Here is a 25,377-nt window from a genome sequence, read left to right on the forward strand (position 1 = left end):
GTGAGGACGGGGCCCATGACATCGTGTCCACTTTAATTTGTATTTCTCCCATTGCTTTGCCTTCTGCAGGAACAACCTCCAGCCCTTGGGTCCCCAGGGTGCCTCCTGCTGGTACCTCCACTTGTCAGAGCCTTGGGGAGCAAGGCTTGCCCCCTGGAGTGAGGCACTGCCTTCCTGTGCAAGATGAGAGGGTGTGTGCTTTGCCTCGCCTGTCCAAAGACCACCCCCCACCCCGCCCCCATTCTGTCTCCCCTCCCTCCAGCTGGATGGAACACATGCTCTTTTAATGCCAGTTTGGGGAAACCTCTCTCAAGCTAATAACACAGGCCGCTAAAGGGAATCTGAGGAGGCTTGATTGAGAAGCCTGGGAGTAAGGTGATCTGGCTGCCCTTCCCCCATCACCGAGCTTTTAAAATCTTCTGTCCCACATTCCCCTGCAAGATTAACACATGGGAAAGGAGCATTAAGGAGCCATGTGTTACTCAGGGATGGAATCAAGACCTACTGGGGCTGGCTTCAGTGTTCAGTGCTCTTGGACGTGGCTACTGCTGTGGTGGGCAGAGCAAAAGCTGGGCCTTCCCGGAGTGACAGCTGCAAAGATACTGGCGCAGGACCAGTTAAACGTGGTGGGTGGCTCCTGGCGGGTTTCCATTTCCTCTCTGCCTTCTCCACGCGGAGACAGGCCCCCTGCTCCCTCCTGTCGAGTGGCATTAATGTTGCTTGGTGCAGTGAAAAGGTGATGCCTTTCTTCTCGGTTTCTCTGTCTTCTAAGACCAGCTCCTGAGGGGAACTGTGAAACCAGAGCAACTCTAACACTCTCTTTCGTGCCTCCTGGGGTGGCTTTGGGCTTACAGGGCAGTGAAGCCGTCCGTGGTGGTGTTCCTGCCCTGCTTGTGTGTGGTGACACCTCTGTATTGGAGCAGGCTGGAAACTTGAGAGCTAGCGTGTGCCAAGATGAAGCCAGCCCCCAGCTTTTTTTCTTTTCTGCCCTCAGTGTAGCTGGGGCTTCTTGGCACACCTGAGCAGAATGTCACAACCTGTTTCCAACAAAACTCAGCTAGAGAGGCAAGCTTCAGGGCAGACATGAGAAGAGTGGGCTGTGGAGAGTTGACACCTCATGTGAAGTCCTTAAAAAGGCACCGAACTTAGGATCATCACCCAAGTGAGATGAGGAATCAATTCACAACTCGGGAGTTGTACATTCTGATATGGACCCTGTGCCTAGAGTAGGGGATATGAAGAGTTTGGGCTGTAAAGTCAGGCTTCCTGGGTTCAGGGTTCGAACGTATACTAGCTTTTTGTCCCGGAACCAGTTGCTCTCTCTCCTACTTTCCTTATGTACAAGAAGGGGATGATAATGGTTCCTACCTCATGGGACTGTTGTATTAAAGGAGTTACTGAGCCTACCATGTAGCAAGTACTTACTGAGTATCAGGTGTTGATGATCAGATTCATCTTTCTCATTATTATGTCACCTTCAGTTGTTTAAAGTACAATGTCTTTTGGACCTGATGTAAGCAGCTGCTAAGATAAATGTTTATGCAGACCAAGCCCTTACAGGGAGACTGGGGTGGGAGTCCTTAACCCCTCCCCCTTATAAAAGGCTGCTCTGGTGCCCTGGTCCCTCCCAGTCTTGCTTCCCACAGAGGAGGCTCGGTGATGAGGAGACTGCTGTGTTTTCACTTGTTCAGACATACAGTTTCATTGGACCTCCCTTTAGATTCTTCACTCAATGATGAATTGTTTCCAGGTAGGTCTTCTGTGGGTCTCTCCTCACCACTTCTTTTCTCTCTGGGGGGCTCTAACTGATCCTTCCCAGTCCCAACTCCATTTGATCCCAAATGGAGTTGTAGTAAGAAGAAGTGACAGTTGCTTCTTTTTTTTTTTTTTAAAGCAGGTCATCTGGCATATTTTAAACAGGCTGATGTGTGTCACAGAAACAGTGATAGAAGATACATCCTTCTAGGTAAGGCTTGTGCAAACCAGGACCTAGTACTGAGTCTGGATTTGTTTCATCCAGCAGACAAGAAAGGACCCAGCAGAGCAGGAAAAACCTTGTTGCAAATCCTTGTGTGATTGAGAAATAAACACCTTCTCTTTCCCCCACACTTCTTGTGCCAGTTTTAGATAGAGGGGTTGTGGAAAATACTCCCATCCCTCTACTTGTCTTTTACCCCCGAGGTTTTATTGTCCATTGGCAGTTTAATGTGAGTTCCCGTTTGTTTTAATTTCACTTCGTGTGAATTCCTGCCATAGTGATTCTTGATCAGCTTGCTGAGGGCTTGTCACCTTAGCTACACAGCGTGTCTGGTTCAGAGATAGTAAAGCTTGTTTGGCTGGTATGTTGTAATTTTTTAAATGTATTAGCTGCTACCAAGCATGAGGAAATGTCCCTTGTTGATAGTCTTCTGATTTTGGCCAGGCTAATGGATTTAAGTTCTGTAAGTGAAAGGTTTTTGGGAGGTAGATTTTCTGTTTGAAAAGCCTGAGGAATTTTCTAAAGAGGAAGCATTTGTTAATAGAAACCAAATGTGCCCTCTAGAAATGTGACTTGTATGGATGCAGATTGGCCTAAATCATCAAATCTTAATTTCATTTGTGAATAGTGCTGTAAAATATTCCATGAAAGAAATGCCGTGTGTCAAATAGATCACGTTTTGTTCCTGGAAATGGCCATCTGTTGAGGATCTCTGTGTTAGTGTTGGCACATATTATGTGCAGGTGTGTAACTGAGTGAGGGGAGTCGCTGTCCCCAAGGAACTCAGTGGTTTCTTGTGGGCATAACATTGGTAAAGATGAAACTATCTCAATACAGTGTGGTATCCACACGGATAAAGATTGAGCAAAATCTCAGAAGCAGTACAGTAAACTGATGATCACAGCAGGATGTTTCTTTAATTTGCATTTGATTCAAGTTTGATTCTTTTATTTTCTATGATTGTAGTCAGAAGAGCTTAGAACTGAAGTCTATGCTATTGGGTGTCTCTCCAGCTAAGCTTGAGTCTGATGGTGCCATTGAACAAATTGTTGTGTTTCTTGGGACTGTAGTTTCTTTCTCAACTTGTAGAACTAATGTGTATGTATATTTGGTTGAAAGAAACTTCCTTAGTGAGTAGTAGTTCTTAGAGTCTTTCCTTGAGTACTTAACTACTTTGTTTGAAACTGTGTTGAATTTACCAGATATTACCATTTCAGCATCCATTGAACAACCCCAGGATGCTATTGGGCACCACTGTGAGTGCCAGATTTCAATTCTTTTAAATAGAAGTCACCTCGATATGAAGGAAAAATAAAATTACTAGAAATTTGTAATAAAGCTGGAGGACATTTATAGAAATCATTTTATATTGGAAAGTCAGTTACTTATTTGAGGCAGGCATTTTTAGAAGTTGAAAACAGTTTTTAAACATTATTTAAAAATATGTAAAACTCAAAATTTGAGAGAAGAGATGACTGTGTCTCTTCCTCTGTTACTCCTTCCCATTGCAAAGATAATTGGAGACTCTGAGTTAATGAATCAGCTAGGAGAGGTTAAGGTCATGTTGTGAGCATCTACACTGATAATCGTCAGATTTAGAAATTGCAGCCTGAAGTGGGCTGGGTTAATGTTTAAAAAAACATTCTGTTCTTCTGGCTTCTTAGGTCTAACATGAAGGAGTTTGTGTTGGGTCAGGACCTGACAATTAGGTCTACAGATTCTTCTCTGTTTCTCTTGGAATCATATGGGAAAACAAAGCTGAAAGCCAGTATTTTGTTAGAATTAAATCTTCCCTGGTGGCTCAGACGGTAAAGCGTCTGCCTATAATGCGGGAGACCCAGGTTCAATCCCTGGGTCGGGAAGCTCTCCTGGAGAAGGCAATGGCAACCCACTCCAGTATTCTTGCCTGGAAAATCCCATGGATGGAGGAGCCTGGTATGCTATAGTCCATGGGGTCGCAAAGAGTCGGACAGGACTGAGTGACTTCACTTTCACTGAAGACTGTGATACCCGCTTCTGGATATCAGCTTTGTGTGTTCCAGTTCACCCAAACAGTAAAACCTAGTTATTTTTCAGTAATGTGGAATTTTGGTGTGTTTGGGTAGCAACTGAAAGTTTTTATTCTCTTGAGCAATTAAGAGAAAACTCCCTAAATTTCTCTAAACAAGAAAGTTCACATGTCTTTTTTCACCCAACACTGGGCCTAGTCTGTCTAGTTAGTTTTAATGAGTTGAAGTTTTATGATGGTATTGAATTCTTTGGTATCATCAGAAAGGTATCTCTCGGTGGTTTTATCTCTGGCCTACCCATGGAGCCAGCCCAAAGCAAACCAACTGGGAGAGTTGTAGAAGTTAACTTTGAGTCTAGTTAACTTTTCTGGCCTAAATATTTTAATGCAGTTTCTTATAATAAACCTTCGTTTGTGGTGAAACCCAATGCTCATTTAAGGGTTTGAAAGGCCTTGCTGATCTTTTCAAAGAAGAGGCCACCCAAAAAATGAACCAGGAAAAAAATGTCTTCAGGCAAATAAATTCTGTGTCAGCACTAAAGGCTGTTTGGAATGTTTCTGTTCTGGGATTGTGGCTTAGAATTTTGGGGGTGTCACAAGTCCTCTATATGGAATTTTGCCACAATTGTGAGAATGATTTTTTGCCATGGATAGTTTGAAGAGGGAGAGAGGAACGCTATTGGTTGTTTTAGCTTTCCATTCACAGGTCCAACTTTCCTTCTCCCCATCAAGTTCTGATTCTGCTTTCAGAACCTTCAAATGCTTTCAGGTAGCTCAGACGTGGGACTGTCTTTCTGCTGCTGCTGCTGCTGCTAAGTCGCTTCAGTCGTGTCCGACTCTGTGCGACCCCAGAGACGGCAGCCCACCGGGCTCCCCTGTCCCTGGGATTCTCCAGGCAACAACACTGGAGTGGGTTGCCATTTCCTTCTCCAATGCATGAAAGTGAAAAGTGAAAGGGAAGTCGCACAGTCATGCCCGACTCTTAGCGACCCCATGGACTGCAGCCTACCAGGCTCCTCCATCCCTGGGATTTTCCAGGCAAGAGTACTGGAGTGGGGTGCCATTGCCTTCTCTGAAATTTCAGGCATGCAGAAAAATATGGAAACTAATAGAGTGGCCACTCAGTGTCTACACCCTGTGAAGAAATAAAATATTACAAATATGAGTGAGCATTTCCCCATCCCCTTGCTACCAGACAGTGACCGCTGTTCTGAATTTATCATGTGTTTATCATGTGTTTCTACACCTTTCCTAGATATGTAGGTATTCATACACTACATATTGTATTGCTTCCTCACGTTTTAAACATGCTCTTGTAATACTGAACAACTTCAAAGTTGCTTTTAAGTTATGATTTTGAGGTTTATTGATGCAAGCATGTAATCTAGGTTGTTTTTAACTACTGTATAATATTCCATCACACAGATGGGTTATATTTATTCATTTTTCCGTTAGTTTTAGAATTTTGTCTGTGTGCCATGACAGTTTGGAACTTGTCTCCCTCTGCGTCTGTTCAGTTTTTCTCTGTGGTGTACCTACCTAGAAGGGAAATTGTGGGTCAGAGGAAGTGGGCATCTTTGACTCTAATATATGACCTGATTTCTCTTCAAAGCAGTTGTACCAATTTACATTCCATCTGGCAGGTTTGGGAGTTTCAGTTGCTTCATGTGCTTGCAGACACTCAAAATTATTAAAGTTTTGCCAGTCTGATGGGTGTGAAATGATATCATTGTGATTTAAAATGTGCAATTTCTAATTTTCTAATGAGGCCATCTTTTCATGTGTTTGTTGTGCTGTTTTTTTAAATTTTATTTTCAAAAATTGCTGATTGAAATATAGTTGATTTACAGTGTTGTGTTAGTTTCAGTTATACATATGTGTGTACACACACACACATTATTAGGAATTCCCAGATGGCTCAGTGGTAAAGTATCCACTGCCGGTGCATGAGACGCAGGAGATGCAGGTTCAGTCTCTGGGTGGAAAAGATCTCCTGGAGGAGGAAATGGCAATCCACTCCAGTATTTTTGCCAGGAAAATTCCATAGACAGAGGAGCCCGGCAGGCTACAGTCCATGGGGTTACAAAGAGTCAGACAGGACTGAGTAACTGAGCACGCACTTGGCACGCGTGCACACACACACACACACATACATACATTGTTTTCTATTTTCCATTATAGGTTATTATAAGATATTGAGTATAGTTCCCTGTGCTGTGTGTAGTAGGTTCTTGTTGGTGATCTATTTTATATACAATAGTGGGTATATGTTAATCCCAAACTCTTAATTTACCCTCCCCCCAACATGCACACACACTGTGCTGTGGGTTTGTTTGTTTGTTTTTTTGGCTGCATATGTGGGATCTTAGTTTCTTTACCAGGGTATGAACCCAGACTTCTGATTGTGGAAGTGCTGAGTCCTAACCCCTGGATCTCCAGGGAATTCCCTATACTGGATTGTTTTTAACCCCAGGGGCTCCAGAGAGGTTTTCCAGGGCATGAAAGTCAGACTGTGGTATTGGTTTTGTTTGCATATAGGGAAATAGAAAATGAAGGGGAACATGGGGGAGGCTGAAGGAAAAGTCAAGAAAGATAAGGATGGAATGGAAGATACTCAGATCAAGGAGATGTTAACAAGATGTGGAAAACTTGTAGCAAAAGGACTATAGGGTAGAATGAAGATGGTCCTAAGAGGAGAAATTTGGCATCTCTTAACTCTGCTAACCATTTCTGTTTAATTGAACCTGGCTCTGGTGTCAGGGCCAGCAGCAAGGCTGGATCTGTGGAGCTTTCCTGTTTACCCAGTTGCTTTTTGAAGTTGTTTTATTTAGAAAAGCAGTGTGAAGTTATGTTCTTCCTGAAATACGTTTCTTTGTCCTTCAGGGTTAGATACACTGTGCGGGAAACCAGTTTTCATCAGGATCTGCTTGCATATACTTGTGGAATTATGATCTCAAGCATTTAGGAAACGTCCCCTGCACCTTAATTTTCAGAGTATGAAGCAATGTCACCTTATGGTGACGTACCAGACACATATGTTTTTAAAAATTTGAGTAATAGTAACTTAAAAAAATATACTTGAGTGGTTCTTCAGTGTACAGTTGCACCCATGGGTGCATTCTTTTATTAAAAATTCAGCCTCTGGGTTTCTGCCCTCAGAGATTTTGATTAAGTAGGTCCAAGGCAGGAAACCTGGAATCTGCATTTTAATAAATACTCCCTCTCCTTCTCACTCCCTCTTCCTTGTATTGCTGGTGAACTGAGGATCACAGTTTGAGAAATGTTTCTTTCCTTGGGTAATACTTACCTTTGGCTCCTGAAAAAAAATATATAGCTTGTAGAAACTATCTGCCACGTGAAAGTTTTTTTTGTAATATATATAAAATTATTTAAGGAAGTAATTTAACTTCAGGAGCTATAGATCATTGCCATTCTATAGATGTATTTCCTGATATTAAACAGCTAGAGTTGTATTGCTTCATGTTCTTAGAACAGGGATTCCTTACCCTGACTATATATTACATCCCCTGTGAAGCATTTGAAAGAATTTTAAAGAAATTAAATCACAAAACATTAGCACCCAAAAATGTATGGGGAAAAAATGTAATTTAGTATATATTAGATACCCAAATTCTAACCTTCAGATTTAGCAGACTTTAATTGTATTTGGTTAAGATCTTTTTTCAGATCTACTAAGTACCTTAGAAAAAACCACTAACCACCACTTTCTCTTTCCTCTCCCCTCCTCCTAGAACTAGCCATTTTCCTGAAGATGGTGTGTGTTTGCCATGCATGTCTTTATGCTTCATATTTATGAATCCATATATGGCATGTATAAAATTATGTAGCCTTTTGGAACTATCTTTTCCCCCTCAACAATTCTATTCTAGAATATATCAACACGTACAGGAGACACAGGAGATGCAGGTTTGATCCCTGGGTTGGAAAAATCCACTGTGGTAGGAAATGGCAACCTACTCCAGTATTCTTGCCTGGAAAATTCCACAGACAGAGGAACCTGGCTTTGAGTCCATGGGGTCTCAAAGAGTTGGACACGACTGAGCACACATACATCTATTTTCTATTTGTTTATGCATCCTGTGGGCTCTTTAACAGTATTCTTTATTTAACCATGGTTTACTTGTTCATTCCCTTATCTAGAGACAGTTGAATGGTTTCCCAGATTTCTGTCTGGAAGCATTGCTGCAGTGAGTGTTCTTGTTCCCGTCTTCTTTGCACACATGCTTCCATTTCTCCAGGATATAGTCCTGGAAATGGAAATGCTGCTCTTAGGATACGCTTGCCTGCAGCTTTCCTAGATACTGTCAACTTATTCTCCAAGGTAGGTGCATGAATTGGAGCTTTTCTGATAAGCAGCATCTAGGGTTTCAGTCTCAGTTTCTGACTGTATAGAGATGTAGGTGGGTCTGGGATGGGGTTTAGGCATCTGCTTTTTTTTTTTTTGCCTTTTTTTTGTTAAGTGCCACCTTTGATTATGGTGAGCACCCAAGGTTGAAAAACCACTATGTTAGACTGGCAACCCATGAGGGCAGGACCTGTGCTTATGTTATTCACCGTGGATTTCCCAGCATTCAGCACAGTGTAGTAGATGCACAAAAAATAACTATTGGATAAATGAATGAAGAGATGCAGCGTGGGAGAATGGAAGGACTGCCTTGCAGTAAAGCAGTGCTCTTCAGATTGTCTTGTCCCCAGAAATTACCTGGGGAGCTTGTTTAAAATGCAGATTCTGATCCAGTATGTCAGGAGTGGGCTGACATTTTGCCTTTCTGGGGCCCTCTCTCGTGACCAGATGCTCTTGGTTTGGGGAGCACACTTAAGACCCTAGGAAGAAAAGGAAAACAAATTTTTTTTCCCCCATACAACTCTAAAGTGGAGCAGTTTGGGTTTGAAATCCTGCTTGATAAATCTCAGAGCCTGTTTCCCCATCTCTTTACAACACAAAAAGACATGATGAAAAACCCTCCTCACAGCTTTTTTTTTTTTTTTTGAGAATCAAAGGATATCTCGCTTATGGAAGCATTTTGAACCATGATGCCCTCACACATATTACTTTTCATAATTCTCTTTTAGTGAATTGAACATTTTCTTTAGTTTGATCAAAGCACAGAGCTGTTGACATTGCAGGAGCCAGTGGGATCCTTTAACTCTGACCTGCCATCTACATTTAGTGGGCATGTGGGGAACAATAGGATTGGACAAAGAGGTTGGGCAAGAGCAGAGGCAACATTCACCAGATGGTGCAGTTCTGACTGCGGGCGCTGGGGAAGTGGGGTTCCTTCTCACTGTTTCTGGGGCGACAAGGGCTAGAGAGAGGTCACAGGTCTCTCCCAGTTGGCTCTCCAGTTTGTTGGCCAGGTCAGATACTTAGAGAGGGCACGCTCAAAATAATTACCTGGTATTAACTGGTCTACTATACGTGTAATCAGAACTATTCAGGGTCAAACCTTGATAGAAGGTTTCAAGTTGCTTTGGTAACAGGGGTCCTGCCTCGGGCATCTGAGCGAGGCTGGGTGGTGTGAAGGGCAGATGGAAATGAAATAAATACAAATAAGGCGACATTCAGAAGCCATGTGTGTTGTGTGCTGGAGTATTCCTGAGTTTCTCTTCCTCTAGATAAAAACGGTGGGTTGGATCCACTTCCTTAGACCCATGATTCGTGAATGTCAGTTTGTTTTCCTTCATGGTTTTCATTATATCTGTGAACCACCTGAACTTATTTATTTAGCAGTTGTTCTTAAATCTGTTCAGCTTCTTTTAATTCAGTCTCATTTTGTGCTAAGACATCTGTGAAGTAATGGGTTTGATGAGCTAGTTATATGCTTTTTAAATACATATCAAGTATAATTGCTAAAGTTAAAAAAATGTTCATATTCGTGCCACCTAAGATTATTTCTCCTTCTTTGGGCATTCATGGTCTGTGGTTTGGGAGACATTGGCTCAGAGAAGAAGTTCTTTATGGTGGTTCATGTAACTGGCTCTTGGAGTGACACTGTTAAACTGGTTTGCAGGTTGTGGGCTGGTGAGCTTCCTCCAGAGACAGGTCAGTGTGTGGATGGGATCTGGTTGGTTAGGTGTGAGAGCTCTCCATGCTCCACCCTCTCAAGAGACTCTGCTTCTCATCCACAGGATGTGGGTCATGAGAGCACCTCCCTCCCTGGGGCATTGCGGGGCGTAAGTGGCATCATTTGTGTGTAGTGCTTAGCCCAGAACCTGGCCATTTTATTTTATTGCTGTTTTCTTCTACTGCCCCCTCCTTCCGACTAGCAAAGGAATCCACAGGATGTAGTGTAAAGAGCCCTGAACTTGGGATCCAAGGTCCTGAGTTCCAGTCCTGATCCTGCTACTTTGTAGCTTTGTGATGCTGGGCAGGTGAGTTAGGTCTCTGGGTCTGTAAGATGCTAAGAGCCATTCCTTCTGGTGAGTAGCGCTAAAGAAAGAGATGAGCAGACTTGTAAACTCACTAGGGCTTCCAGTCAGAGGCAGGCCTGGGGAGGGGACGTGCATGGAGCGGACAAAAGGAGGAAGAAGCTGTGATTTCCTACTGAGATGTTGGAAGACACAGGGCTGCTGGTGTGTGGCAAAGCTTTTATAATCATCAGTCAGGATGCTGTGTTTTCCCTTTCCTAGTAACAAGCACGCGTGATGCAGTAAACGATTTTCAGTCATCTGATAAGCCAACAAACATACCCTTTTGTGTTATCTGGTGTACAGAGGCATTCTTAACAAAAACATGAAGTGGCTAAGCTCAGTTTCTTTCTTTTTAAAAGTTTTGAAATAAAGTTTTTGAAAAGGGAGTATGAATTACTGGTAGAAAAAAATTTCAGATTGTACAAAAGGATATACTGTGTTGCAGTTATGTCCACCCTCCGATTCTTGTCTGTGGCATTCATCAGTATTTGCCATTTCTTCCTCTTGTATTCAGTGATGTCTTCTTATGCATATACAAGCAAGTATGTTGTTTCTCTCCTAGTTTTTAAAAACACAAATAGTGCTTGTAGCATATACGGAACAGTCTGGACCTGCCCTTTGCTTTTTGTATCTTGGAGTGGGGTCTGTGCCACTGTGTGAAGAGCACCCTCATTCTCTTTTTATGGCTGCAGAGTATTCAGTTGCCTGAACGTATTGAATTCACTTAACCAGCCCCTACTGATGGGCATGGAGGTAGTTTTCCATGCCTTTTTTACAAACAAGGCTGCAGGGAACAACTTTGTGCCTACATCATTTTGTGTATATGGGGGTGTATCTGTCAGCTGACTTCCTTGCTGTGCATCTGTATTTGTAACTTTGATGAGTTTTGCCAAATTGCCCTCTACTATCAATGGGTGCGACTGTTGCTGCCCCAGCCTTGCCAAAGTAGGGTGCTATCCAAAAGCCTTTTGATCTTTGCCAATAGGAGGGAAATGGTGTCTTAGTATATTTTTAGTTTGCATCTCTCATATAAAGAGTGAGCTTGAGCAGCTATTCACACATTTCAGAAAACAAGCTCAATTTCACTCAGCTGTTTTGCTGTTGGCAATTATTTTCCAAGTCTGTAGGGAAGGACCAGTTTTATTTTTATTTTCAATCTGTCACAGACTGATATTTCTGTAAACTACAATAAAAAATTAATTGCAAAATGGAATAAAAACCCCAAAGATACATAAAACACCAACTCTAGGTTGTTTTTTTTTTTTTTTTTTGTCGTTTTTGTTGTTGTTACTAAACTCAACAGAAAGGAAATTACTCTGTGCGTTCATTATACGTGTTTTCAGTTTCTGAACTTTGCTCCTGGCAGAGGGTTAATAACACTTTGAGTAATGCTGCTGGGAAGACCTCCTTGTTCCCTCTGCTTTCTCCCATTGCAACACTGTCTGGGAATGGGGGAGGAGTCCACAGAATTTTGTATTTTATGTTTCATAATGAGTACATTACAGGGTGTTTCCAGTGCACTTGACTAAAGTATCTCTGAGAGGGCAATACTGATTCAAGGGCAGGAGTCTGTGCTGTCAAGTGGGGGTACTGGGTTTTAAAGACCTTGAGCTTGCGCTAGAGAGAGTGAGGAAAGTACTTGAGGTCACCCTATTAATTAAATTTGCAGAGTTGGCCTCTTTGACCAGGATTCCTGTGCCACCTGATGGTCAAGGAGGTAACTCGGTGCCTTTGCAGAACTTTGGATTTAGAATGAGGTTCTTCCACAATTCTGAAACACTCATGTGTTCATTGCAGCAGTATTTACAACAGCCAGAACATGGAAGCGACCTAGATGTCCATCGACAGATGAATAAGTTGTACATATATACAATGGAATGTTACTCCATAAAAAGGGATGAATTTGAGTTGGTTTTAGTCAGGTGGGTGAATTTAGAGCCTGTTATACAGAGTGAAGTAAGTCAGAAAGAGAAAAACATGTATCTTATATTAATGCATATATACGGAATCTAGGAAAACTACTGATGACCCTAATTGCAGGGCAGCGATAGAGATGCAGACAGAGAACAGGCTAGTGGACACAGCTGGGGAAGGAGAGGGTGGATGAACTGAGGGAGTAGCATGGGAACATACCCATTACCATATGTAAAATAGACAGCCAGTGGGAATTTGCTCTGTGACAACCTAGAGGGGTGGGATAGGGTGGAGGATGGGAGGGGTGGGATAGGGTGGAGGATGGGAAGGATGTCCAAGAAGGAGGGGACATATGTATACCTATGGCTGATTCGTGTTGATGTATGGCAGAAACCAATACAACATTGTAAAGCAGTTATTCTCCAATTAAAAATAAATAAATTTAAAATAATAATAAAGCGAAAAAAAGAAGGAGGTTCTTGTTTCTAACTCACTGAATTCAGGGACTGGATAAATAGTTTCTCTTTCCCATTCTGCTGGAAGACAGACCCAGTCCCAGTTTTCTTTGTTCTACTTTTGAGTTGAAATTTTGCCTTTGCCTGAGGACTTTGTTGTGCTGTCTCTAGCCACGAGAAGAATTGTTTCACAGGCCGGAGTCTCCCGCTGCTCTTTACTGTCCTTCCTATGACGATTTGGGGTCATTATGTATCCCAGGGTCGTCGTCTTCAGTTACAGGCATTTTTGCTTCTGTGTTATGGTCATTAAGTGAAGTCACACTGAGGTTTTTTTCCAGCATTGTTTCTCCCTCCCCAGAAAGGCATGGAAGTGATATGCTCTCCTGGTGTAGAATGAAAATGCCCATCACTGCCTTCTCCTGAATGCCTTTTTCCTTGGGGGAGTCTGGAGGGAGGTGCAGGAGCACTGTTGAACCGGGAGTTGGCATTGTGATGGTAAATAAGATTGTGGGTTTGCAGCTGACCTCTGCCTCATACTAACACTTGACCTTGGCAATTTACTGAACCTCCGTTAACTTCATTTCCCTTACCTATGAAATGGAGGTGGTGAGTCCGAGTGAGTGCCTTGTCTGGAGGGAGAGTGTCGGTATTGCTCAGTGGGACCAGGTGACGTGTCTGTTCTCTGAGGAGGACGGATGGCATCTGAACTCCTCTGGGTACAGCGCACTGGTGGTTAGGTGATGTGTGAGGGCCAGCAGCCAACGAGGATGCAGTCAGAACCAGTCATGGCCCTCTGCCCAGACCCTCCATCTGCAGCTAAGGAATTACTCAAAGTCTGAATGGGTAGATCATTTTCCCTGCCTTGTGGTCAGAAGCTCAGGCTCTGGAGCCGAGTGGCCTGGGGTTGAGTCCTGGCTCTGCCCTTACTGGCGGAGTGGAATGGGACAATAAGTGGAATGGCTTTGGCTGGTTGACAGTGGAGTTGATGAGTACAGAGGTGTGAAATTTTCTGAACCACAAGCGGCACATACTGCTTATTACCCTTTTACCAAGTTGATTCAGTCAGCAACTTTAGTAAGTGCCTTTTCATGTCAGGTGTTCTGTAGGGTCCAGGTAGACCCATCAGACACAGTCCTGTCCTCAGAGTTTATGGTCCAGTGTAGGACTTGGCAGGGTTGTTGGTAAAGGGCTGGATGGTAAATACTTTAGGCTTTGTGGGCCACGTGTCTCTGTCGCAGCTACTCAACTCTGCTGTTGTATTGTGAAAATAGCTACAATAAGTAAATGAGTGGTCACGGCTGTGTTCCGATAAAACTTTATTTACAAAAACAGTGGGCCACATCTGGCCCAGGGACTGTCATTTGCCAATCTGTGGTCCAGTGGGAAGACAGATGTTAAAGACATCAGCCCCAAATAAATATATTATTACAGATTATGATTAGTTGCATGAAGAGTGACACAGGATTCTGTGAGAGGGAAGGGTCAGAGAAGATAGCTTTGAAGAAGTGATGGTAAAGCCAAATGCTAAGGAGGGGTGGTGAGGGTTGGGGGAGAGGGGACAGAGCTGAGGGGCCAGAGAACTGGCTGCACCAGTTCTGAGCCAAGAGGCACAGAATTGCAGTCCGCATTTATGTCTATATAGAGGCATGACAGAGGCTTTGCCACTTTCTTTGGCTAAGAAAAAAAATGACAAGTTTTTCCCCTGATACATAATTCACACCATTTCTCCCCACTTACCCCTCCCAAATAGTCCCAGTACTGAGAGATAAGCTGTATTAATATATTAACATGTTTTATTCTGAATACTTCTGGTGGGTCCTTTCTCTCTGGCTTCCTTTTCTTTTTTTAATTGTCAATATCTATCCATGTTAGGGAAGTAAGAATGCACGTTATTCCATTATTAGATGTAAAATGGTTTACTCCTTAGAACTCATTTCTACTTTTTGATCTTGTTTTTGCTTTCTCCTATTTTAAACAGTAATATTTTCTTTTACTATTATATTTGACTGGGTAAAAATTCACAGCCTGAAACTATTTTGGCAAAAAAAAATTACTACCTCTTGATTACATCTCAGGTTTCTCCTGATTTTCAACCTAAGTTTTATATATTCTTTAAATTGGTTGCAGCGTTCTGTGGTGATTTTACAGAGAAGGATACCTGTGTTCCTCATTCTAGAATATTTGGAGTGGTGCCTCAGAGGTAGGGGATTAGATCTCTTAACTGTGACCTCTTCTTTTTCCTCAGGTTTTTATTCTTACGGCTCTGGGGCTCTGAGGGGACCCTATGACCTTGAGAGTCAGTGTGGTATAGTGCTTGGGAGCCTACACTCTGGAGCCAGATGGTGTGAATTAAAACCTAATTCCAGTATTTATTATCTGTGTGAACCTGGATGAAGTTATTTACTCCCTCTGTATCTCAATTTTCTTATCTTTAAAATGGAAACAGTAATGATATCCACCTCATAGAGTTATTGTGAAGATTAAAATGAGTAAAATATACCTTAAGTCCTCAGAGCAGTGACTGGACACAGTGTTATTTTTTGTGTTATCTATTAGTATTACTAATTATGATTGGAAGCCAGTGACTGTAATCTGTCCTTAACCATCTTTGAATTCTGGCAGTTGGCACCTGACTCATCCTGAGATCTTGAGTAGCATCACTTTATTTACTTATTTTTATTTCTCATTTGTAATTTTAATTGAAGTATTGCTATTCATTTTTAAGTCCTTCCTTATAAGCACCAAATTTTAATATCTATGTCAATTTTGGTGGCGGGGGAGGGGGGAGAAACTCTATCAAAAACTTCCTTCCAGAAGAAAACATCACTTCATTTTTGCTTCACTTTCTCCTTAAGGCTCTACGAAAGACCTTTTGTCATCAGAAGTCTGGGAATTCTAGTCCTTTTGAGAATTTGTCCTCAAAATACTTTTGTACTTTGAAACACACTTGTTAGGTAAAATAGCCCTTTTTTGAATGTCTACTTTAAAAGGTCGTTTTAGCAACAACATTCCCCTCTCCTGTCATGTATTTTATTTTATTTATTTATTTATTTTTTAAATACTTTATTGGCTACCAATTCAAGTTTGGGACTTAAGCCACAGTATACAATAACAGTATAGATCACAAGTCCCTTGAAAGTCTATGATCCGATAGATTAGGTTAGTACTTCTAATTCCCAAGGAGTTATGAAATGGTCAAAGAGACCGAAAAGTTTGACCGAGAAAGGAGAGTTCGGTCCACAGGCTTTGCCCATTTCTGGTCGGTTCCCGAAGGAGACATTGGGTGCCTCTTGGCATTGGCAGGTCGGTATAACGCCCCGACAGGTTTCTGACATAAGCCGTATGAGATCACCGTGGAACCGCAAAGCGGGGCTTCTTCCTTGCTTCACGCAGGGCATGCCATTCATTCACACAAGCACATGGTAGAGTTAGTAAAGCACAGCAGAAAATGTGTTCTCTAAGAGAACAAAGAACTAAAGCTCCAAGCATCCTTACCTTGTCCTGAAGGATCCCGGACGAGCCCCCAAGATGAAAGGTTGTTGTTGAATCACGCGAATACACCGGGATTCTTGGCCCCCGGAGAAGAATTCAATCCGGGGCCAGAGACGAGGCTTGATCGCTCAGAGCTTTTGTGTAATAAAGTTTTATTAAAGTATAAAGGAGATAGAGAAAGCTTCTGACATAGGCATCAGAAGGGGGCAGAAAGAGTACCCCCTGTCATGTATTTTAATTCATGGTTTATAATCAGCGACTTACTCTCTGTGTACTTAGAATTCTTATGTGTTCTTTGGGGCCTTTCTGTACTTTGTACAAACTTGAAAGAGATCCTGCATGCCTTAGGATGCAGAAGAGTAGGCTGCCTTGGGGTGATCTTGAGAAGTAGGTTTATGTTTATGATCTTAGGTGTTGGTTTTTTTGATCTGTATAATGGTCTAGCTGATCTTCAAGGCCCCTTCCTGGTTTCTATTTTCAGTTTAGGCTCCTGCATAATATACAATGTTCTTTTTTTTTTCTTTAAGTTTTATTTGGCTGCTTCTTGTCTTAGTTGTGGCATGTGGGATCTTAGCTGCAGCTTGAGGGATCTAGTTCCCGACCAGGGATGGAACCTGGGCCCCCTGCATTGGGAGTGCAGAATCTTAGCCACTGAACCAACAAGGGAAATCCTTCATGGACTTTGCTAGATCTTGCAGTGCCATTGTTCTGATTACAGCCTCCTGGGCAAGAATCTGTCTTCATCCCCTCTCCCCTGAGGGAAGCCATTCTAACTTGTTTTCCTATAAGCTGCTTTTAAAATTGCTTTAGAAGAATTGCCTTTCTTTATACATCTCATACGTTTATGATTCATTCTTCCCGAGTTGTTGTTGTTGCTTCTGTGTTTTTGTCGCATCCCTTGGCAGCCACACAAGTGCTTTCAGACATGCTGTGAAGAGCTAGCATTACAGTCTTCTTGTTGGAACTTGTCCCAGCCCAGATTCTATTTTTAATAAACTGCGGTGCATTGTTTTCAAAGGTTACCACGTTTCTTACCGATGTAAATGAAAACTCTGTTTCTTATACCCGCACACCCTGTGACTTACTGCTGTGAATCAGTTTTTCGTTCAGTATCTGGTCAGTTATTCTCAGTGCCCCGTTTGCCTTTTGTGTCATTATGCTGGGTGCCACTGATCAAAGTGCAGACTTGGGTTTACAATGCATCTTGCCATTTACTTAGTGCTGATAATGTTCCTTGTTTTGCTTGATTTCCTCTGACACCCTGAGCCACAGGCAGGCTGAATATGAGCAACCCCACTTCTAACCCAGGAAACAAAGACCAAGAGAGAGGACGTGCCCGAAATCAAAAGGAAATTCATACTGGGGGGAACAATGGCCAAATACAACTGTGAGGTGTGTGCTGTGGGTGTTCGATCACTGGTCTGCAGGATATTAGTTTGCTAACTTTCATTACATTTTTTATGACAAAGATAATATGTGCTCATAGTTAAAAATTGGAACAGTTGAAAAAACAAAAAGCCCCTTGGTGGGCTTCTCATCTGCAAGCCATTCTCCTAGACACTGGTTCAGTGCAGTTCAGTTCAGTTCAGTCGCTCAGTCGTGTCTGACTCTTTGTGACCCCATGAATCACAGCATGCCAGGCCTCCCTGTCCATCACCAACTCCCGGAGTTTACCCAGGTTTATGTCCATTGAGTCTGTAGCCCCCAATCCCTCCCAGCATCAGGGTCTTTTCCAGTGAGTCAACTCTTTGCATGAGGTGGCCAAAGTATTGGAGTTTCAGCTTCAGCATCAGTCCTTCCAATGAACACCCAGGATTGATCTCCTTTAGGATGGACTGGGTGGATCTCCTTGCAGTCCAAGGGACTCTCAAGAGTCTTCTCCAACACCACAGTTCAAAAGCATCAATTCTTCAGAGCTCAGCTTTCTTTACAGTACAACTCTCACATCCATACATGACCACTGGAAAAACCATAGCTTTGACTAGACGGACCTTTGTTGGCAAAGTAATGTCTCTGCTTTTGAATATGCTATCTAGGTTGGTCATAACTTTCCTTCCAAGGAGTAAGCGTCTTTTAATTTCATGGCTGCAGTCACCATCTGCAGTGATTTTGGAGCACCCCCAAAATAAAGTCTGACACTGTTTCCACTGTTTCCCCATCTATTTGCCATGAAGTGATGAGATCAGATGCCATGATCTTCCTTTTCTGAATGTTGAGCTTTAAGCCAACTTTTTCACTCTCCTCTTTCACTTTCATCAAGAGGGTCTTTAGTTCTTCTTTGCTTTCTGCCATAAGGGTGGTATCATCTGCACATCTGAGGTTATTGATATTTGTCCTGGCAATCTTGATTCCAGCTTGTGCTTCTTCTAGCTCAGCGTTTCTCATGATGTACTCTGCATATAAGTTAAATAAACAGGGTGACAATATACAGCCTTGATGTACTCCTTTTCCTATTTGGAACCAGTCTGTTGTTGAATGTCCAGTTCTAACTGTTGCTTCCTAACCTGCATATAGGTTTCTCAAGAGGCAGGTCAGGTGGTCTGGTATTCCCATCTTTTGAAGAATTTTCCACAGTTGATTGTGATCCACACAGTCAAAGGCTTTGGCATAGTCAATAAAGCAGAAATAGATGTTTTTCTGGAACTCTCTTGCTCTTTCCATGATCCAGACACTGGTGACAAGTGTTAATGTTTTCTCAAGTATTCTTTCTGGAATTTCCATTAGAGCACAGATGTTGAAGGCAGGCTCTGGCCGCTCTGTCCCTTTGTGTCCCTCAGGTATGTAGTTGTGCTGTGGACCAAGAGGGCTCAGTGTCTGTTGCTTGGATGGAGGACGTTTCCAGTAATTGTTCTGTACACACGTTGGCTCACTCACATGTTTTTACTTATCGTTGTATCTTGGACAAATTTTCACAGCCATACCTATGGAGTAGCTTTGCTTTTTTTAAGTAGCTATATGGTATTCTGTCTTATTTATTACTGTAATTATTTAACCAGTTAAATTATTTCTTGGAGAAGAAAATGGCTACCTACTCCAGTATTCTTTCTTGAAGAATTCCCTAGACAGAGGAGCCTGGCAGGCTACAGTCGATGGAGTCACAAATAGTCAGACACGACTGAATGACTAACACTAAATTATTTCTTTTTTCTGTTAAAACCGTGCCAGGGAGGACCATTGCATGCTGACTGTTATTTCAGTATCCTTTTTCCATTTCTAATTTTGGTGGCTCATCGCTGCTCAGGAGCACGTTTGCCAAGTTCCCCTGGCAGCTAGGTGTGGCCGCGTGGCTGGGAGATGTTCTGGCCATCAAGATCTTGAGAAAACGTGATGTGTGACTCTCAGGAACTTTTTTGTAAGGGAAGGACATATCTCTCTCCTTCTTGTCTGTTTGCCCCGGCAGAGGTTCGATGATAGGGGACTGGAGTGGCCATGTTGGTTCCTAAGATAGACTCTTGAGGATGACAAAGCAACAAGTTAAAAGGAGCCTGTGTCCCTAGCCCTGCAGAGCTGCCATTTCAGACCTGCACTGCTTCCTTCCTGTGAACACTTACGTGAAAGAGAGAAAGAAACTTCCATCTTGTTTTAAGCCAGGCCTGGTTCATTTGGGGCCTGGATACAGGCTCTGTATCTTTTCCACCTGTGTGAGTATAGATGTGGAACAAATTGCAGGGCTGAAGGACATGCTCATTTAAAGTTTTGATTTACATTGTCTAATTGATCTTTAAGTATCTGTCATCATCATCTCATGAAACATTCCCCATGATGTCTATGTCCTTTTATTGTACAGAGATCTACATTTAACATAGAGAACTCCAAAATCTGTTAAGGTTGCACAAAAATTCATGTTACCAATGGAAAATGCTAGCATGTGAACCAAGAGTTTGGTTCCAAGGGTCAATACTAGTAACATTCTGTATCCATAGGAAGGAATTTCTAGGATGGGCAGGGAGAATGGGGAAGTGGTTGAGGGTACCACTTGTACCCTCACTGAGCCTCACTGAACAATAGATCTGGAGAGTGCACGCATCCATGTGTGCACCCATGTCCAAATGATCATGGATATGGAAGCAGTTCACACACCCTTGACCATTCCCATCCAGGCATCCATCCAACCATTCATCCATCCAGCCACTCATTCATCCATCCATCCATTTACCCACCCAGCAGGACTGGGCCTGCCCTGTGCTAGTCACTTAGTACTGTACTTGCAGGATTAAATAGGTTAAACATAGTCTTTGCTACCATGGGACATATAGTTTAGGGCGATGGCACCCCACTCCAGTACTCTTGCCTGGAAAATCCCATGGACGGAGGAGCCTGGTAGGCTGCAGTCCATGGGGTCGCGAAGAGTCGGAGATGACTGAGCAACTTCACTTTTCACTTTCATGCATTGGAGAAGGAAATGGCAACCCACTCCAGTGTTCTTGCCTGGAGAATCCCAGGGACAGGGGAGCCTGATGGGCTGCTGTCTGTGGGGTCGCACAGAGTCGGACGTGACTGAAACAACTTAGCAGCAGCAGATATTAATAATCATGCAAATAACAATTGGCATAAATACTGTAAGGGAGACAGTATGCTATGAGTGGAGGGTGGAGGTTGTTGGGGAGGGGGGTATGTCAATTTCGTGTTGCTACAGTAAAATAGTACCACAAATTTAGCAGCTTTTTTTTTTGGCCGTACTGTGTGGCATGTGGGATCTGAATTCCCCAACCAGGGATCCATCCAGTGCCCCCTGAAGTGGAAGCACAGAGTCTTAACGACTGGACCACCAGGGAAGTCCCTTAGCAGCTAAAAATGACAAGGGTTTATTCTCTTGGAGCTCTGGAGGTCAGAAGTCCTAAAATCAAGGTGTTGGCAGGGCTGCACCGCTTCCAGAGGTTCTACAAGAGCACTTTCCATTGTCTAGGGCCTGCTGCATTCCTTGGCTCAGGGTGCATTCCATCTTCAAGGCCAGCAGCATAGCATCTTCACTTCTCTCTCTCTCAACTCTGCATGTGTCATCATGTCTCCTCGCTGACTGTGATACTCTTGCCTCCTCCTCATGAGGACCCTTGATGACACTGGGCCCACTCAGACCATCCGGGATAATCCCCCCATCTCAAGCTTCTTAAATCAGTCATGTCTGCAAAGTCCCTTTAGCCACACTGGGTCATCGTTACTGCGAGGGCTTTTCTCTAGTTGCGGCGCATGGGCTTCTCTTTGTGGCGGCTTCTCTTGTTGCGGAGCACAGGCTCTAGGTGCGTGGGCTTCAGCAGTTGTGGCACATGCGTTCAGTAGCTGCAGCTGCCAGGCTTTAGAGCACAGGCTCAGTAGTTGTGGCACATGAGCTTATTGGGTTTTGGGATCTTACCAGACCACAGATTCTTTACCAGTGAGCCACTAGGGAAGCCCCAGATCTGTATTTAAAAAGAACAGTTTTGCTGCCACATTGACAGTGGGGTTAAGGCCAGCAAGGTGGATGTTGAATGCCATTTAGGAGGCTGTTTAAATTCAGGTGAGAAATGGTGGTGGCTTGGTCTCACTGGTGGCTGGAGGTTAAAGAGAAGCGAAAGGACTTGAGAGATTTAAGGAGAGGCAATCAGTCAATACTCAGTAATGAATGAGTGTTGAGCCGGGAGTGGGATGTTGGGCCTGGCCCTGAGGTTTGTAGAAGGAGCTGGAAGGAAGGTAGCATTGTCATGGACTAAGTGGGGAAACACCAGGAAAAGATTGGATTTGGGGGGAAGGAGAAATGAAAGCTAGGGCTTGGGGTAGAATGACTTTGAGGGTCTGTGAGACAAGCAAGTGGAAATGTGTATTCATCGTACCTGAATGAGCTCAGAAGTGAGCTTCCAGGGATGAAGGTAAAGAGTTGGAGGTGTTTGGCACATAGCTGCTGATTAAAGCCTGGTTATTATCTGGACCCTCCACAGAGAGGCATGGAGGGAGTGAGGAAGACCTCAGACAGTGGCTGGGGAGAGCTAGCAGCTGTGTGCACCGTCCAGAGTTGACCGTGTGTGGAGTGCATCAAGGGTAGCCTCCAGAAGGGGCTATTTTGAGGAGAGATGGCAAGGGGAGAAAGCAGAGGCAGGTCTCAATACGTATTATGGAAAACTTCAAACAGTGTATTGATTTCTTCTTGCTGCTGTAACAAGTTACCATAATCTTAAGTGGCTTAAACAGTACAAATTTATTATCTTATAGCCTCAAGGTCAGAAGTCTGAGCTGAGTTTCCCTGAGCCAAAATGAAGGCAGTACAGTGCTGTATTCTTCCTGGAGGTTCTAGTGGAACCTGCTTCCTTGTCTTTTAAGCTTCTAGAGGCTGCTTGGTTCTTTGGTTCCTGGCCCCTTCCTCCACCTACAAAGTCAGCAAAGGCATGACTTACACATCATATCACTCTCATTGGTTGTCCTGCTCTGTCTCCCCCTTTTAAGGATGCTTGTGATTACGTTGTGCTCAACTGGATGGTCCAGGACAATCCCCCTATTTTTGGTCAACTGATTTGCAAATCAGTTCTGCAATGTAAATTTCCCTCTTCCATGTAAGGTGATGTCATCACAAGTTTGGAGAGTAATCACAAGTTTTGCCCATGTCATCACAAGAGGACATGGGCATCTTTGGGAGACCATTACCCTGCCCATAATATCTGTAAAGGATAAATGGGATGGTATAATAAGCCCCATGTACCCACGCTCAGCTTCAACAGCAGAGTTTTATCCCCACCCCCCACCTCCCACTTCTCCCCACTGGATTATTTGAAACAACTCTTAGAAATCATCTGATTCATTTGTAAAATGTTTCAGAATAGATAGTTGTTTAAAGTAGTTTAGCTGTGAAGAGAAGGTGAGAGAGGATGGGGACTGGGGAGATGTGGGAAGAAGATGTGTGTATATATTTTCACATGAGAGACATGTAGGCATGTTCAGTTCAGCAGGGCAGGATCTAATAGTGCAGGAGCGATCGGCCTTGGATGAGAGCGAGATCTCCGTCATTGACAGGGAGGCATGTAGGTTTGAAGGGTTCAGTTCAGTTCAGTTCAGTTGCTCAGTCGTGTCCGACTCTTTGTGACCTCCTGAACCGCAACACGCCAGGCCTCTCTGTCCATCACCAACTCTCGGAGTCCACCCAAACCCATGGCCATTGAGTTGGTGATGCCATCCAACCATCTCATCCTCTGTCATCCCCTTCTCCTCCTGCCCTCAATCTTTCCCAGAATCAGGGTCTTTTCAAATGAGTCAACTCTTTGCATCAGGTGGCCAAAGTATTGCAGTTTCAGCTTCAACATCAGTCCTTCCAGTGAACACCCAGGACTGATCTTTAGGATGGACTGATTGGATCTCCTTGCAGTCCAAGGGACTCTCAAGAGTCTTCTCCATCACCACAGTTCAAAAGCATCAATTCTTCAGAGCTCAGCTTTCTTTACAGTACAACTCTCACATCCATACATGACCACTGGAAAAACCATAGCCTTGACTAGACAGACCTCTGTTGACAAAGTAATGTCTCTGCTTTTTAATATGCTGTCTAGGTTGGTCATAACTTTGCTTCCAAGGAGTAAGCGTCTTTTAATTTCATGGCTGCAATCACCACCTGCAGTGATTTTGGAGCCCCCCAAAATAAAATCAGCCACTATTTCCACTGTTCCCCCATCTATTTGCCATGAAGTGATGGGACCGGATGCCATGGTCTTAGTTTTCTGAATGTTGAGCTTTAAGCCAACTTTTTCACTCTCTTCTTCACTTTCTGCCATTAGGGTGGTGTCATCTGTATATCTGAGGTTATTGATATTTCTCCTGGCAATCTTGATTCCAGCTTGTGCGTCCTCCAGCCCAGCGTTTCTCATGGTGTACTGTGCATATAAGTTAAATAATCAGGGTGACAATATACAGCCTTGACGTACTCCTTTTCCTATTTGGAACCAGTCTGTTGTTGAATGTCCAGTTCTAACTGTTGCTTCCTGACCTGCATATAGGTTTCTCAAGAGGCAGGTCAGGTGGTCTGGTATTCCCATCTCTTTCAGAATTTTCCACAGTTTGTTGTGATCCACACAGTCAAAGGCTTTGGCATAGTCAAAAAAGCAGAAATAGATGTTTTTCTGGGAGTCTAATTAAAAAAGCTCCTCTCTGCTCATTTTATTTTGTTATTTTTGCTGTTGAGTGGGAGGCCAGTGAGAGGGGCAAAGGAGTGTAAGAGTTTTGAGGAGCTTGGAGAAGGCTGGAAATAGTCACTGTGGAGTGGAGAATGAGCGTGTTAGGAAAACGCTATTGGAATGTGGGCGTGTTGAGAGCTGCCTGAATTTGGTGAGTTCAGTTGAGTGCAGTCAGCTTGGGGTGTGACTTCTCCCCTCTAATATTGCTCATCTGTCTGGGTTCAAAGAAGGTGGATAGTTTGGTCCCCTCTGGGTTGACTTTTTGCCAAGTAGTGTAAGCAAAGGATGGGTGGGGGTGTGTGTTTATGAGAGCCATTGAAATCATGATCCATGGACTCTAAGCTAGATGAGAAAGGAGAGGAGTGAGGGGTTCCAGCCAGTCTCTGTGTGGCTGTAATGGGATGAGCCGGCAGGCAGAGCCCAGCCTGCCTGGGTTTAGGTGGTGACCAGATCCAGGCTGTGTCTTTGGGAGTGGGTAGCTGGAGTGGAGTGGAATAAAAGGCAGCTGCGAAAGAGGACACCAACACTGAGAGAGCAGGTGTGGGAAGGTGCTGCCACGTGGATCCTGAAACCACCCAGCATGATGGCAGGAGACGGGGTGTCAAGGTAGGTCGCTGGGAGATGGAGGGTTAGGCAAGATGAGGAGAAAGGAAGGGGTTTGTACAGTGCTGGGAGGCATGGGCTGCGGAGGGCAGATTTTTTAAAATTTTGTATTTATTTCCACAGGCTTTCTCTAGTTGCAGTGAGCCGGGGCTACTCTCGAGTTGCGGCGCGTGGGCTTCTCACTGCGGTGGCTTCTCTTGTTACAGAGCATGGGTTCTGGGGCAAGCGGGCTTCAGTAGCTGCAGCACGTGGGCTCAGTAGTTGTGGCACATGGGCTCTAGGGTGCACAGACTCCGTAGTTGCAGGCACAGGCTTAGTTGCTCCATGGCACATGGGATCTTCCTAGATCAGAGATTGAACTCATGT

General features: G+C 43.6%; 1 protein-coding gene and 1 non-coding gene across 15 annotated transcripts in view; both read left to right on the top strand.

Moving 5' to 3' along the window:
- The window catches only part of USP46 (ubiquitin specific peptidase 46), a 106,865-nt gene that overhangs the window by 32,328 nt on the left and 49,160 nt on the right, over positions 1–25,377 (top strand). Inside the window, exons 1-2 of one of the 14 annotated variants that reach the window (XM_086407683.1) lie at positions 69–191; positions 1,898–1,966. The exons of 6 other annotated variants lie outside the window; for them this stretch is intronic. Coding sequence is in view for 4 of the 8 variants with exons in the window: in XM_086407671.1 (XP_086263797.1) it covers positions 474–626 (153 nt within the window). In the remaining 4 variants the exon portion in view is untranslated. Of the gene's footprint in view, positions 1–68; positions 192–339; positions 627–1,071; positions 1,751–1,894; positions 1,967–25,377 lie in introns of those variants that run through there. 7 more of the 14 variants (XM_086407681.1, XM_086407682.1, XM_086407685.1 and 4 more) reach the window with 7 other exon arrangements.
- On the top strand, positions 3,769–3,840 carry TRNAY-AUA (transfer RNA tyrosine (anticodon AUA)). The gene has a single exon. It is a non-coding gene; the product is annotated as a tRNA-Tyr (tRNA).

The sequence above is a fragment of the Bos grunniens genome, chromosome 6 (assembly GCF_055505025.1).
Source record: "Bos grunniens cultivar Pamir isolate PY7600 chromosome 6, Bosgru_T2T1.0, whole genome shotgun sequence".
Classification (NCBI taxonomy): domain Eukaryota; kingdom Metazoa; phylum Chordata; class Mammalia; order Artiodactyla; family Bovidae; genus Bos; species Bos grunniens.